The sequence below is a fragment of the Condylura cristata genome, unplaced genomic scaffold (genome assembly GCF_000260355.1).
Source record: "Condylura cristata isolate star-nosed mole 26May11 unplaced genomic scaffold, ConCri1.0 scaffold00024, whole genome shotgun sequence".
In the NCBI taxonomy this organism is placed as follows: domain Eukaryota; kingdom Metazoa; phylum Chordata; class Mammalia; order Eulipotyphla; family Talpidae; genus Condylura; species Condylura cristata.
This window is the reverse complement of record NW_004567125.1, coordinates 34,707,208-34,719,243: the sequence shown is the minus strand read 5'-3', so window position 1 is coordinate 34,719,243 and position 12,036 is coordinate 34,707,208. Positions and strand designations below refer to the sequence as shown.

General features: G+C 46.7%; 2 protein-coding genes across 6 annotated transcripts; one reads left to right on the top strand and one right to left on the bottom strand.

The window, feature by feature from the left end:
• The first annotated feature begins 3,181 nt into the window (after nt 1-3,181).
• GCDH (glutaryl-CoA dehydrogenase) lies at nt 3,182-9,305 on the top strand. 4 transcript variants are annotated; one of them, XM_012729208.1, is made up of 11 exons: nt 3,182-3,436; nt 3,516-3,611; nt 3,842-3,985; nt 4,227-4,289; nt 4,517-4,687; nt 5,291-5,420; nt 5,504-5,720; nt 6,370-6,473; nt 6,749-6,874; nt 7,150-7,310; nt 8,821-9,305. In XM_012729208.1, exons 1-11 carry the CDS (start codon nt 3,346-3,348, stop codon nt 8,892-8,894), a joined length of 1,377 nt encoding a protein of 458 aa, XP_012584662.1. In that variant the 5' UTR covers nt 3,182-3,345; the 3' UTR covers nt 8,895-9,305. The 4 variants fall into 4 exon arrangements, with proteins under 4 accessions (XP_012584662.1, XP_012584663.1, XP_012584664.1 ...); XM_012729209.1 differs by having other exon boundaries at nt 3,183-3,436; nt 3,516-3,551; XM_012729210.1 differs by lacking the exon at nt 3,516-3,611 and having other exon boundaries at nt 3,183-3,436.
• Nucleotides 7,675-11,515, bottom strand: SYCE2 (synaptonemal complex central element protein 2). 2 transcript variants are annotated; one of them, XM_012729213.1, is made up of 3 exons: nt 10,986-11,515; nt 9,791-9,979; nt 7,675-8,534 (listed from the first exon to the last, which is right to left on the bottom strand). In XM_012729213.1, the coding sequence occupies exons 1-3, from the start codon at nt 11,139-11,141 to the stop codon at nt 8,490-8,492; spliced, it is 390 nt and encodes a 129-aa protein (XP_012584667.1). In that variant the 5' UTR covers nt 11,142-11,515; the 3' UTR covers nt 7,675-8,489. The 2 variants fall into 2 exon arrangements, with proteins under 2 accessions (XP_012584667.1, XP_012584666.1); XM_012729212.1 differs by lacking the exon at nt 7,675-8,534 and having other exon boundaries at nt 9,405-9,979.
• Nucleotides 11,516-12,036: the final 521 nt, after the last annotated feature.

Below are 12,036 nucleotides of genomic sequence, written 5' to 3'. Positions count from 1 at the left end.
GTGTTGGACCAGTTACGTTCCCATCAACATGTGTTAATCTTCCTTTCCTCCACATCTTTGCCCACACTTGTTTACACTTTTTTATATAGATCATTCTCAGTGATGAGGTGGGATCTCAGCATGGTTTTGGTTTGCATTTCTCTTACAATAAATGACACTGAACATTTTTTCATGGGTATTTGATCCATCTCTATATTTTCTTTGGAGAAGTGTCTATGTAGGTTCATTTTTTGAAGGGGATTTGGATTGTTTGGTTTTTGTTCTTGCTTTTGTTAAGTTGTATAAATTATATATTTTGGAAATTGACCCTCTATCAGAACTGTGATGTATAAATATCTCTTCTCTGAATTATAAACATTTTTAAAAGGTTAATTTATGCTTACAGAACTGGGATACAGGCCAGAGGTGTGGTGGGTGAGAGGACCACCAGAGACAGAGCAGGGAGCAGAACAATCAGATCTGCTGAAATACACTGCTGAGGAGAGCAGTGGGCAGGTCAGGAGAGGTCTGCCACGCCATGTGGGTCAGCTCCCTGGCTGGGAATAGAAGTCGTGCTGCAGTGGCTTCTGAAAGCTTCATAATGTGGTGCTTTAACATGTTGCACCGCCAGGGAGAGCCCGTGAATTATTAAGGGGCTCCCTGGTGGTGCCAGAGGTTGAAGTGCAGCATTATGAAGCTATCTGCAGCCACTGTGGCACGAGTTCAATCCCCTGCCAGGAAGCTGACCCACTTGGCACAGCAAACCTCTCCAGTTGTGCCTGCTGCTCTCCTCAGCAGTGTATTTCAGTTGATCCACCTGTTCTGCTCCCCACTCTGGCTCTGGTGAATCCTCTCACCACCCTCTATCCTTTTTTAAAAAAGATTTATCTATTTATGCATACAGAACTGAGTACAGGTCAGAGGTGCAGGAGGTGAAAGAATTCACCAGAGCCAGAGTGGGGAGCAGAACAGGCGGATCAACTGAAATACACTGCTGAGGGGAGCAGCAGATGAGACAGGAGAGGTCTGCTTTGCCATATGGGTCACCTCCCAGCCTGGGGATTGAACTTGTGCCTCAGTGGCTGTGGCTATAACTTCATAGAGTGAGATTTCAACCTCTGTACCACCAGGAAGGCCCAAGTCATACATCTTTTAAAACATAGCTTCAAAGAATCTCACTATACATGCCATTTAATTTTTTAATAGGTAATGCAAAGATATCATTAATAAGTCTAAAATTCTAAAAAGATAGTTATCTTTAATGTTGTTTATAAGACTCTACGTAGTCCCATAGTCAAACTTGTCACTGAGTGATTAAAATTTTCCATTCCCTATTCTTTTTTTTTTTCAATCTCATTGATCTAATAGTTTCTGAGCCACCAGGAAGACCCGTGAATTATAAACTGTGAATGACTCATTTTTATGTTATATGAATGAAATATGCTATGTGAATAAAATGCTGTGGCTAGAATTTGAGTGGCTTCTTAGAGAAGATCACAGTCTCTCTGGAAGAGACAGCTGTTTGGCTTAGGAGGAGGCACTAAACAGACAATTTTGACTCTGAAAGATGTGACAATGGGTTAATTAAAAGCCTAGAGAAAGGGGGCACTTGGCGGAGAGATAAGGCCCCTGGGAGCATGTGGCCAAGAGGAATGATGGACTTTCCAATGTGACAAACCTGGCCTTTACCTGGGTTCCCAAGCATGTATGCTGTCATCATCCTCTGACACACATGGGAAGAACAGTTTTGGGGTTAGGTAGGGATGGGAGAAGCCACTGCTCATAGGAGGGAGGTGACCCAAATGAGAGATTTATGAAGAAATTCAGACATTTCAGTGGAGGTGATGGGCTCACTACTGTATGGTGAAGAGAGTTCAAATGACTTCTTTCCGGATATTAGGGTCCAGAAAGCCTCACATGTGGGAGGGCCCAGGGAAACTCAGGTCTTAGGTATGCGGAAACATGGAAGGCTGGTGACCATATTCATACATAACCCCACAGCTATTCCCATCACGCTCAGTCAGGATGATGTGTGAGGCAGGACATGCTATACTCATTACCCAGAGTGTTGATGTGGGAAGACAAGCTCCCAGATAGGAAGGGGCCTTTTCTGGGAATCAGGAGGCTTGGATTTCTCTCCATACTCTGCACCTGGCCTACTGTGTTTTTGTGCAATATGATTCTGCTTCTGGGACTACTTTCCCCACCTGGGAAATGGGCAGGTCATGGTAGATATGTGACTTTCAGCTAGAGATGGGCAAGTGAGATGCACCTTATCTCAAATGTGCAGCAAACAAAAGCTCAAAAAAGTGACTTATGTGAATGAACATAGCTCTTCATTCAGATATATGCTGATGTCACACTCAGTCTCACAATCACACAGAGACCAAATCACAGACATACAGATACACACAATCACAGACATACACACAAATATCACTCATATTATCACAAAGAGAGCAGCCACACGCACACACAGAAATCATCAAAACACAGTCATACACAGACAACCACTCAGACACACCATCTCACAGAATGCCATTAGACAGGCTTATAATTACACAGACAAAAAACCACAATGACATTCAGGCACAGGAAGTCATAGATAGTTACACAGACACAAAGTCACCAGGGTCAAGAACCCCAGTCACAGACACAGTCAACTCCACTTACATACAAATACACAAACACAATCACATACAGATAAATAGAATCAAATTGCACACGAAGTACACTACTCATACACAGGCGACAAGTTGTGCTTCCTGGAACAGCCTGGCAGCAGGCAGGTTGGGCTGAGGTCGCCTACTGGAGCCTACCTTCACATACACACAGCTCCCTATTAGAGGAAACCTCGAGGTCTGATGTGGTTTCCAGGATTCATTTTCCTCCAGCCTCAATTTCTTTACTTAACTCTAGACACCTTCCGCAACAACCCCTGCAATTGACCAATCAAGAGAGGACCGAGCGCCTGCTCAGGACCAATCATAGAAGGGATACAACGGGCCAATGGTGTTGACACAGTTGTCTTCCGCCCCTTCTCTGTTCTGCCTCTTAAAGGGGCAAATCGGCCTCCGTCTAGGGAGCGCCGACCTCGCGGGGCAAAACTGCCGGGGCCTTTTTAAAAGGCAGACCTAAAATGGATCTGGGTCTTAGGACCAAGCAATGAGAGGCTCCGTAGGGCCTCCGCCCCTCCCTCCCCCTTTTGAGGTCAAAAGCCTGTGTCATTTGCGCGGTAGCCGGTGGGGTGAGCACTGCAGGTAAGGGCTGGCACGAGGTGGTGCAACGGGGAGCTGACTGTCTTTGACGTCCCGCTGCTCCAGATCGGGGCGACTCTAGAGCTTTGTTTGCCGGCCCGCTGCCCACATGGCCCTCAGAGGCTTCTCCGCGCGGCTGCTGAGCTGCCGACCTGGCCTGCGCATCCTGCGAGCTTTGGGTTCAGCGGCGGCACAGACCGGTCAGTACCGGACCAGCCTAGGGTGGGGAGGGAGGAACTGGAGGCGTTCTCTGGACGACTTTCTGCCCTGTATTTGCAGAGAAGAGCGGAAAGACCCTGAGCAGAGCGACCAAGTGTAAGGACCCTTCGTCGCACCTTGCGTCTGCAGCCTTTTCCAACTGTCGGTCTGCCACTGGTCGGCTCTGTCCTAGAATACGAAGCTGCCGGGCGGGGAGGCAGGGCCGTGCCTAGGGCTAGAGGAACAGAGGCAGTGAGTTTCCCAGAGGAAGGCCACGTTGTCAGGCCCGCTTGCAGCCCACATCCACCGGGTGTCAGAGGGGAGTGGAGGACTGCGGCTGAGGATTGGAGATAGGAGGGTGCTGGGATCTGTGGGCTTGGCTGAGGCGCGTTCCCATTTCGTCCCAGCCTCGCGTGCGGAGTTTGACTGGAAGGACCCACTGGTACTGGAGGAACAGTTGACAGCGGATGAGATCCTTATCAGGGACACCTTCCGAACCTACTGCCAGGAGCGCCTCATGCCCCGAATACTGCTGGCCAATCGCAATGAAGGTGACAAGGGTCCTTCACCAGGCACTCTAGCTGTTTTTTTGTTTTTTTTTTTTAAAGATTTATTTACGCATACAGAATTGGGGTACAAGCCAGAGGTGCAGGAGTGGTGAGAGGTTTCACCAGAGGCAGAGTTCTGCTATTTTATTATTGATAGCTGGGATTCTGGGTCCCTCCATCCCGGGGTTGGGAGCTCCAGGGGCTTAAGTTAGACCTGAAGTTGGGTGTTTGTGTCCCTTTGCAGTTTTTCATCGGGAGATCATTTCAGAGATGGGGGAACTCGGAGTGCTGGGCCCCACCATCAAAGGTAGGGACACATTTCTCTTAACAGTCACAGCTCCTAGGATGTCCTGGAGCCAACACCTTCCTCTCCCTAAGTCCAGGCTCCCCAGTCTGTAAATCAAAGCTTCTAGCTGTCCCTCCATCCTATGGGGCTGAAATGAGCTTAACTTTCATTCTTCATCTTGGGCCCTAGAAATCACTGGACCCAGATGGGCAGGGTTTTGTCCCCTCTATTTCCCCTCTCCCCACCAGGATATGGCTGTGCTGGAGTCTCATCTGTGGCCTATGGGCTCCTGGCCCGAGAGTTGGAGCGGGTAGATAGTGGCTACAGGTCAGCAATGAGTGTCCAGTCCTCCCTCGTCATGCACCCTATCTACGCCTATGGCAGTGAGGAACAGCGGCAGAAGTACCTGCCCCGGCTGGGTGAGTACTGTGGGTGGTGCTGTCCCCCAGCCTGCCTTCTCTCCCCACCTACAGGTCAGCACCAGTGGCCACCTGGACCTCCAACTACATCATGAACCATACCTCACACCTGACCCTCACTGCCCCTCTTACATCTGTCTTGATTTTGCTCCTTTCTTTCTCTTTTCTAATTGACTTTCTCTGCTTCCCCCCTTCCCAGCCCAAAGTTTAAAGTCTTAACTTCTGGACTGGGTCCACAAGGCCTCACTGACCTTTCCACCTCTTTCCTGGTCACTCTTTTATTTGTATTTTCCCAACCAGACTCAGCTACTTGAAATTCTCCAAATGCACAACTGGCCTTTGCACAGCCTGTTTCTCTGCCAAAACAGCTCTTCCCCACACCTTTTCCTGCCCCCTGTCCTTTCACTGCCCTTCAAGACAGTGTAACCAACTCCTTCCTGACTCCTGTGGGAGTCCATCCCAGTATATCTTCCCACTACCTGGGAGTGCCATGAAGGCAGGACCAGATCTACCAGAGCCTGACTTAGTAAAGAAAGGCTGACAATTTTCATGAGGGGATGAATGGGAGACAGCCAGCCTGGTGACTCAACCTCATACCCACAGCCACTGGGGAGCTCCTGGGCTGCTTTGGGCTGACAGAGCCCAATCATGGGAGTGACCCTGGCAGCATGGAGACCAGAGCACGCCACAACCCCTCCAGCAAAAGCTACACCCTAAATGGCGCCAAAACCTGGTGAGAAGCTTGGGTTGCTCAGGTGGGTGGGCAGGGGCAGGAGGGTGGTGGACACTCCCCTCACTGTCTGCCTCTGCTTCCAGGATCACCAACTCACCGGTGGCAGACCTATTTGTGGTATGGGCTCGGTGTGAAGATAACTGCATTCGTGGCTTCCTGTTGGAGAGGGGGATGCGGGGCCTTTCATCCCCAAAGATTGAGGGAAAGTTCTCCCTGCGGGCCTCAGCCACAGGCATGATCGTCATGGATGGTGTAGAGGTTCCAGAGGAGAATGTGTTGCCCAATGCATCTGGCCTGGCGGTGAGCAGTGAACACCTTGGGAACTGGCATTGGGTCACCAGCTGGAGAATAGACAAACATGGTTCATGTGCTAATAGAGTCCACACAATAGTCATGTGTCACTTAATGTTGGGGAACACAATCTGAGAAATGCACTGGTAGGCAATTTCATCATTGTGTGAATGTCAGAATGTACTTACACAAACAGCCTACTATACTTGGGGGCTTTATGTGGAGACTACCATCTTATGTATGGTCTGTCCTTGACTTAAATGCTATCATATGGCAATACATGACTATTTTGATTCAAGTTGTCTCTGCCTAATTCAACGATATACAGAAACTGCCCCTTCTGGGTGGCCATCTGGCTCATACTGGCTGTCCATTGGGCCTGAACCAGTTAATCCTTTGGTATGTGTGCATCTTCCTATCTCCTTGCACTGACCCCTAGGTCTGAGGCTCAACCTAGATCTCAGGCTAGTAGAATTATGTGCCAACCAAATGTGAGCACTGAGCAAGCCTGCCATCCATTGTGATTTAAATGGCTGTTCCATATCTCCCTTATTACACTGTGTCCAGGGAAGGGGATCCTTCCTACTCCATAGTTAGTTATAAATAGGTTCTCTCAGCACCTCCTGAATGAGGCTGAGGTTCCCTCTGAACCCTACAGGGTCCCTTTGGCTGCCTAAACAACGCCCGGTATGGCATCTCTTGGGGTGTTCTTGGAGCTGCCGAGTTCTGTTTGCACACCGCTCGGCAGTACACCCTGGACAGGTGTGTGAGGGCTGCAATGAGATCTCCTGGGGATGCGGGAGGCTCGGGTTCCACCCTTTACCCCATTGGTGAGCCCCTGCCCACTACCCTGCCTAAGCTTTCACTGTGAAATGGCTGAGGAGTCTTTCTGAGCAGGGAGGGGCCAATCAAAGAGGGACAAAGTAGGCTCAGTAGGAGCTGAGACAATCTGGGGAGGCTTCTATAGCTATGGGGTCCTGGAACAGGACTGGAGAGAGGCTCCCCTCTTATACTTACCCCTGACCTTGCCCATCTAGGATCCAATTTGGCGTCCCTTTGGCAAGGAACCAGCTAATTCAAAAGAAGCTGGCGGACATGCTCACTGAGATCACACTGGGCCTTCATGCCTGCTTACAGCTTGGCCGCCTGAAGGATCAAGACAAGTAGGGGCTTTGGGAAGAAGGGGAGGCAGCTGTGGCAGGACTTCATGACCTTTTATGCACATGGTGGTAGTGGGCCTGGGAAGAGAGGGTATTGTAACATGGGGCATCTGGGGCTTGTCCTTTTTTACCCTCTTGATTGTGATGGGCCAGGGCTATGACCCTTATCCCTTCTTGAGAACTCTTTGGTGGCGTTTGCCAAAGGCATGGGGATGCTTACAGCCCAGAGCAGATTCATTTCTTCTACTCCAGTGCTATTACATATGTGCCATTCCCAGGGCCACCCCAGAAATGGTCTCCTTGCTGAAGAGGAATAACTGTGGGAAAGCCCTGGACATTGCTCGCCAGGCCCGAGACATGCTGGGGGGAAATGGAATTTCTGATGAATATCATGTGATTCGGCACGCCATGAATCTAGAGGCTGTGAACACCTATGAAGGTGAGAATAGGGTCCCTACAGGGTGTCACAGTAGCCTACTGTCTGGGGAAGAGGGATAGGGACACTAGGACCTAGTTCTTCAGTTATCACTGGCAGTGTGACCTGGGTCAAGTACCACCCATACCCTTCATCTGGTGTGACTCCCACAGAAACAGGGGAAGTGAAGTGTACTCTCAGTCCCTCTCCTATTATGCTTGAGAGGGGTATGTTCCAAAGACTGTTGTAAGGTTTCTTGAACAGCCTGAGTGGAGCACAGTGCCCAATGAACTGGTAGATGCCCAGGAGAAAGTGCCTGCAGGAATCATCACTATTTTTTAAGTTAAGATTACAAAGGAAAGGCCAACTATTTACAGGTTGTGGTTTGGCCCTGGCAGCTCTTTGTGACTTGCAGGGGCCCCAGAACACCTGGCCTCAAAGGAAGACAGACATGGACAAAGATAATTGAAAAGGAAAAAATATATATAGTGAGCCAGGCAGAAATACCGGGAGGAAGCAGGTACTTGTCTCTTAGAAAGAAAGTGGGACCACATTAGGCTCTGAAGGAGAGGGAGAGGCTTCTCTGTGCTAGTTAGAATGGGACATTCCAGAAAAACCTGAAGGTCAAGTATAGAGGGTTTTCAGGTAGTTTTATGAAGGAAAGGTATTGGATTAGATCTCCACTTTAGAAAGTAAATAGAATTACTTTACTCCATGAAAGAGAGGCAGAGAGAAGAAGCCAACTGGAATGCTGAGCTCTATAAAGTACAGTCCAGACAAGAGGGTGTGGGAAGTGGACATGAGATGTTAGGAGACAGGTTGGGATTTAGGCATTGTCTGATACTTGCTTTTCTGTCTCTCCTGTGTAAAAGAAAGGGCCTGACTCCTTTCCAAAGCTTACCAACTCTCTGCCTTTATGAAAAGGAAATTTGATAGAGTTGAAAATCAAAATGTTTAATCAACTATGCAGGGATGGGGGTAGGAGAGTGAATTGACCAAGTGTGGGGAACACCAAAGCTGGGCCCATGGTACGGGCTGGATTCACAGTATTTTGGGGTGGTGTAAAACTTTTGGGTTAGTTTTTTCCCCCCCACCAAAATGCATTACAGAACTCTGAAAACAAATTTTCTCAGTATAACAGGAACTGTGGTCTCTGAGTCTTCTCTTGGTGGTGGTCACTAGAAGGGATATTCCTGGTAGCTATCAGGAGTTGCCACCTCTGTGGGTCTGTTCTTCCAGAGTAGCAGCCTGAGGAAGAATATGAAGGTTGACTTTTTAAAAAATATTTTCTAAAAATACTTTAATAAAAAGTTATCTTTTGGTAAACATTTCATTATACTACATACGAGAACACTTTATAATCCATTACGGATCACTACACTTAATTCTTAAAAATCAGAATAAAACATTGACATTTTGAATGGTTAGATAGCTAACAAACTGTACTTTGCCATTAGCTTATTCCAAGGAATTACATTAAAGGAAAATTGTGAGCTCCTAAGACTCAAACAACCTCTGCATTTTTCTTCTCTAGGCACTCATGACATTCATGCGCTGATCCTCGGAAGGGCCATCACAGGGATCCAGGCATTCATAGCTGGCAAGTGAGCACCCGTCATCCAGGAGCCTGGATCAGCCAAGCCCCGAGACCTACACTTAGTCAGGGAGGTGGCAATTTTTATGGTGGAAGTGAGAGGCTCATTTTTAAATATCAAAATTTTCCTTTTGAAGTCATGCAAATATGCTCCCTAAGAAGATGAGACTATGTAGACATTCTCAACTCACTTTTAATGGTGGATAGAAATGGATTCCATTTATCTTGGAGCAGAAACTCCTTTTTACAGGATGTGAGGAGAGACTAGGAGACACAGAAGCAACCTCTGAGAGAACTACCTGGGCAACACCCACAAGAGTTCCCTGTGTGCCTTTGACCCTTCCGTTTAGGGAGCCATTTCTTATGCTTGATATTGGAGCAGAAAAAGAGTTAGCGCAAGAATAATAAAAAATCTGCATGCTTGACACAGTTTGGATCACATTTACTTGTAACCACCCGGAAGGTGCTGGGATGTAGCAGGATTTCCCCACTACCCAAAGGCATCTGGCCTGTGTCTCAGCCTTGGTCTCTGCTTGGATAAATAAACTAAATTAGGCAATGCCAAGGTCTGAGGGGTATGGAGAGACCCCGCCTGCCCACAGGAGATTTTGCTTTTTGTCACCAGAGTCAAACACATAGTGTGAGCAGTTGGCTAATACGTTGGCTTCTCTTCTTGGAAACACCTTCTCATGGTGGGAGTGTGGAGGGAGATCTGGAGGAGAGAGAAACGGGACCAGGGGCCACAACCAAGATAGCAGAGGCACGACACTGCCTGTGGGTTAAGGGCTGGGCACTGGTGCTAATATCCTTGGTTTCTGATGTATTTCAGTTTAACCCATACAACTCTCCTTCCCTGCCATGCCTTCATCCCTATCCCTCCCTGTCCCCACCCTGAGTAAGTTTGTTGTACCTCAGGCTGGAGACACAGATCTTTGTACACGGTCTCCACTGTGTGACACACTTGTTTGAGCTCTGTTTCTAAGTTGCTTATCTTTGCCATTTTCTGGGTGAATTCTTGGAGTTTCTCCTGAATGATCTTGTTGTGGTGATTATAAATCTGGTACATCCGCTCCTCTAGCTTCTCTGTCAGGTCAGAAACCTTTAAAAGAATAAGATGTGTTCTTGGAAAATCAAATAAGGTTTTGGAAAATCCAAATGCACAAGTCATTTGGATCAAGTGGATTGCTTCTATTTCTACAATGTATTTTATGAAAATGATAAAAGTAACTTTAGTTACTGAGGCTATAATAGCCTATGTCAAATTATTTTTTTAAAGATGCAAAATTATGAGTTAAGACTTTTATTAGTAAACAATAAACACTAATTTACTATGATACATACCTGAAGCTTATATAATATAGTGCAATGTTATTTGAAAAAGAATTAAGAGGAAAAAAAGGTGTAAAATTACATATATAAATAAGCTCAATCAGACTGGGAAGAATAAACACAGAATAGACTGGGAGAAAACATGCAACAAACTGATCTCTGAGTGGTGGTATCAGGGATTTTTTTTTTCTCTGCTATGTTAACACTGTTCTCTACTTTCTAAATTTTCTATGATGCATCAGGGTGTGCACTAGTAGGGATGTAGTAGGGATGCTGGGGAGAGAGGTCAATAGATAGAGATGACCTGTGGACTCCAACTCACAGGACCCATTGTGCATTAAGAAGCAACTGAATATAAATCAGGTGTTAGTTGTAAAGACAACCATGTCCAGACATATATACTCTCTCGTTACAAACCATTTAACTTCTAGAGGACATCTGTGTGTAATAAGGCAGGGTATGCCTCAAATCCCTACTCCCACAGCCATGAACCATTTCATGAGTAAGAGGTTATAACAGGACTTTGATTCCTTGTTCTGGCTATCACTCGGGCAAATTATTTAAAAACATAATTTTCCCTTCTATAAAACAGATCTAATCATCTCTTCTTTGCAGGATTGTTGTAAGGGTGAGGCTGAACTGTAGGTATTATATGCACCACACAGAGAACATAAACATACCCTCCCTTTTCACTTGTAGCATAGTGACCCCCTCCCCCCCCCGGCCCAATCAATGAGCTTTCTTTGTTTTAAGTATATGTCCAGGTAATCTGTCACCTTGATCTTAAGACTATCCCTGAAGTTGGTCATGAGTACGTGGTCCTTCTGCCTGCTCTCATTGATGTTTTCGATCAGTTCCTGGGCTCTTCTCTTTAGCATGTCGATGCTGGAGTCCAGAGAGGAAAAGTAGGGTCCTGACTTCCCTTCTAGCATCAGCTGATGGTTGACACTGGAAGTGGTGGCAGAAGGACTAGAAACCTGACTTCTGAAAGTAGAGGAAACTGAGATGAGTACTAAATACTCTCAAGTGGCTGATGGGAATTAGCTGAGTTATGTCTCCTGTGGGCAATATTTGGCTATTTCACTCACACACCTGCTCTGAGACAAGAGATGACAACCCCCTATTTTGTAACAGAAAACTGATGCAGAGGTTCATACAAAATCTGCCCAAAGCAGACTCACATCTGCCTGAATCCAAAGCTCACAAGTCTTTTATTACACCAAAGTGCTGCTTCAAAATAGATTCCAGGGGCCTCCCTGGTGGTGCAAGGGGTTAAAGCGCAGCACTATGAAGCTATCCACAGCCACTGTAGCACAAGTTCAATCCCCAGCCAGGGAGATGACCTCTCTTGCTCATTGTTCCCCTCAACAAAGTATTTCAATCTGCCATTCTGCTCTCCACTGTCTCTGGTGAATCATCTCACCCCATGTGCCTTCGAGCTGTATCCAGCTCTTGTATGCATAAAGAAAGAAAATAAAATAGATTTCAATCATACTATATATAGTAAGACGCTCTTAGATAGTCCTGTCCTGAACTTGCATCCTCTTCCATCCTAAGCCTATTAGGTTATGCCCAGAGCATGCATACCACCTGGGACTAATGTACCTGCATGTCCTTAGTCCCATCAAGTGATACAGCATTGAGTTAGTTATGCTATAAAGACACTAATCTGAAAAGACATCTGCTCCCTGATGTTCACACCAGACTTTTTCACCATAGCTAAGAAATGGAAAAAACCTAAGTGTCCTTTGATAGATTACTGGATAAAGATGTGTTATATATACTTGATAGAATAGTATTCAGCTATTTTTTTTAAAGATTTATTTA

Bases quoted from the DNA above. Each gene is read 5' to 3' on its own strand.
- GCDH (XM_012729208.1), top strand. From the start codon at position 3,346: ATGGCCCTCAGAGGCTTCTCCGCGCGGCTGCTGAGCTGCCGACCTGGC. The intron at 3,437-3,515 runs GTCAGTACCGGA...CTGTATTTGCAG, and splicing joins TTCAGCGGCGGCACAGACCG to AGAAGAGCGGAAAGACCCTG. The intron at 5,421-5,503 runs GTGAGAAGCTTG...CTCTGCTTCCAG, and splicing joins CTAAATGGCGCCAAAACCTG to GATCACCAACTCACCGGTGG.
- SYCE2 (XM_012729212.1), bottom strand. From the start codon at position 11,141: ATGCTAGAAGGGAAGTCAGGACCCTACTTTTCCTCTCTGGACTCCAGC. The intron at 9,980-10,985 runs GTGACAGATTAC...ATTCTTTTAAAG, and splicing joins GGGATAGTCTTAAGATCAAG to GTTTCTGACCTGACAGAGAA.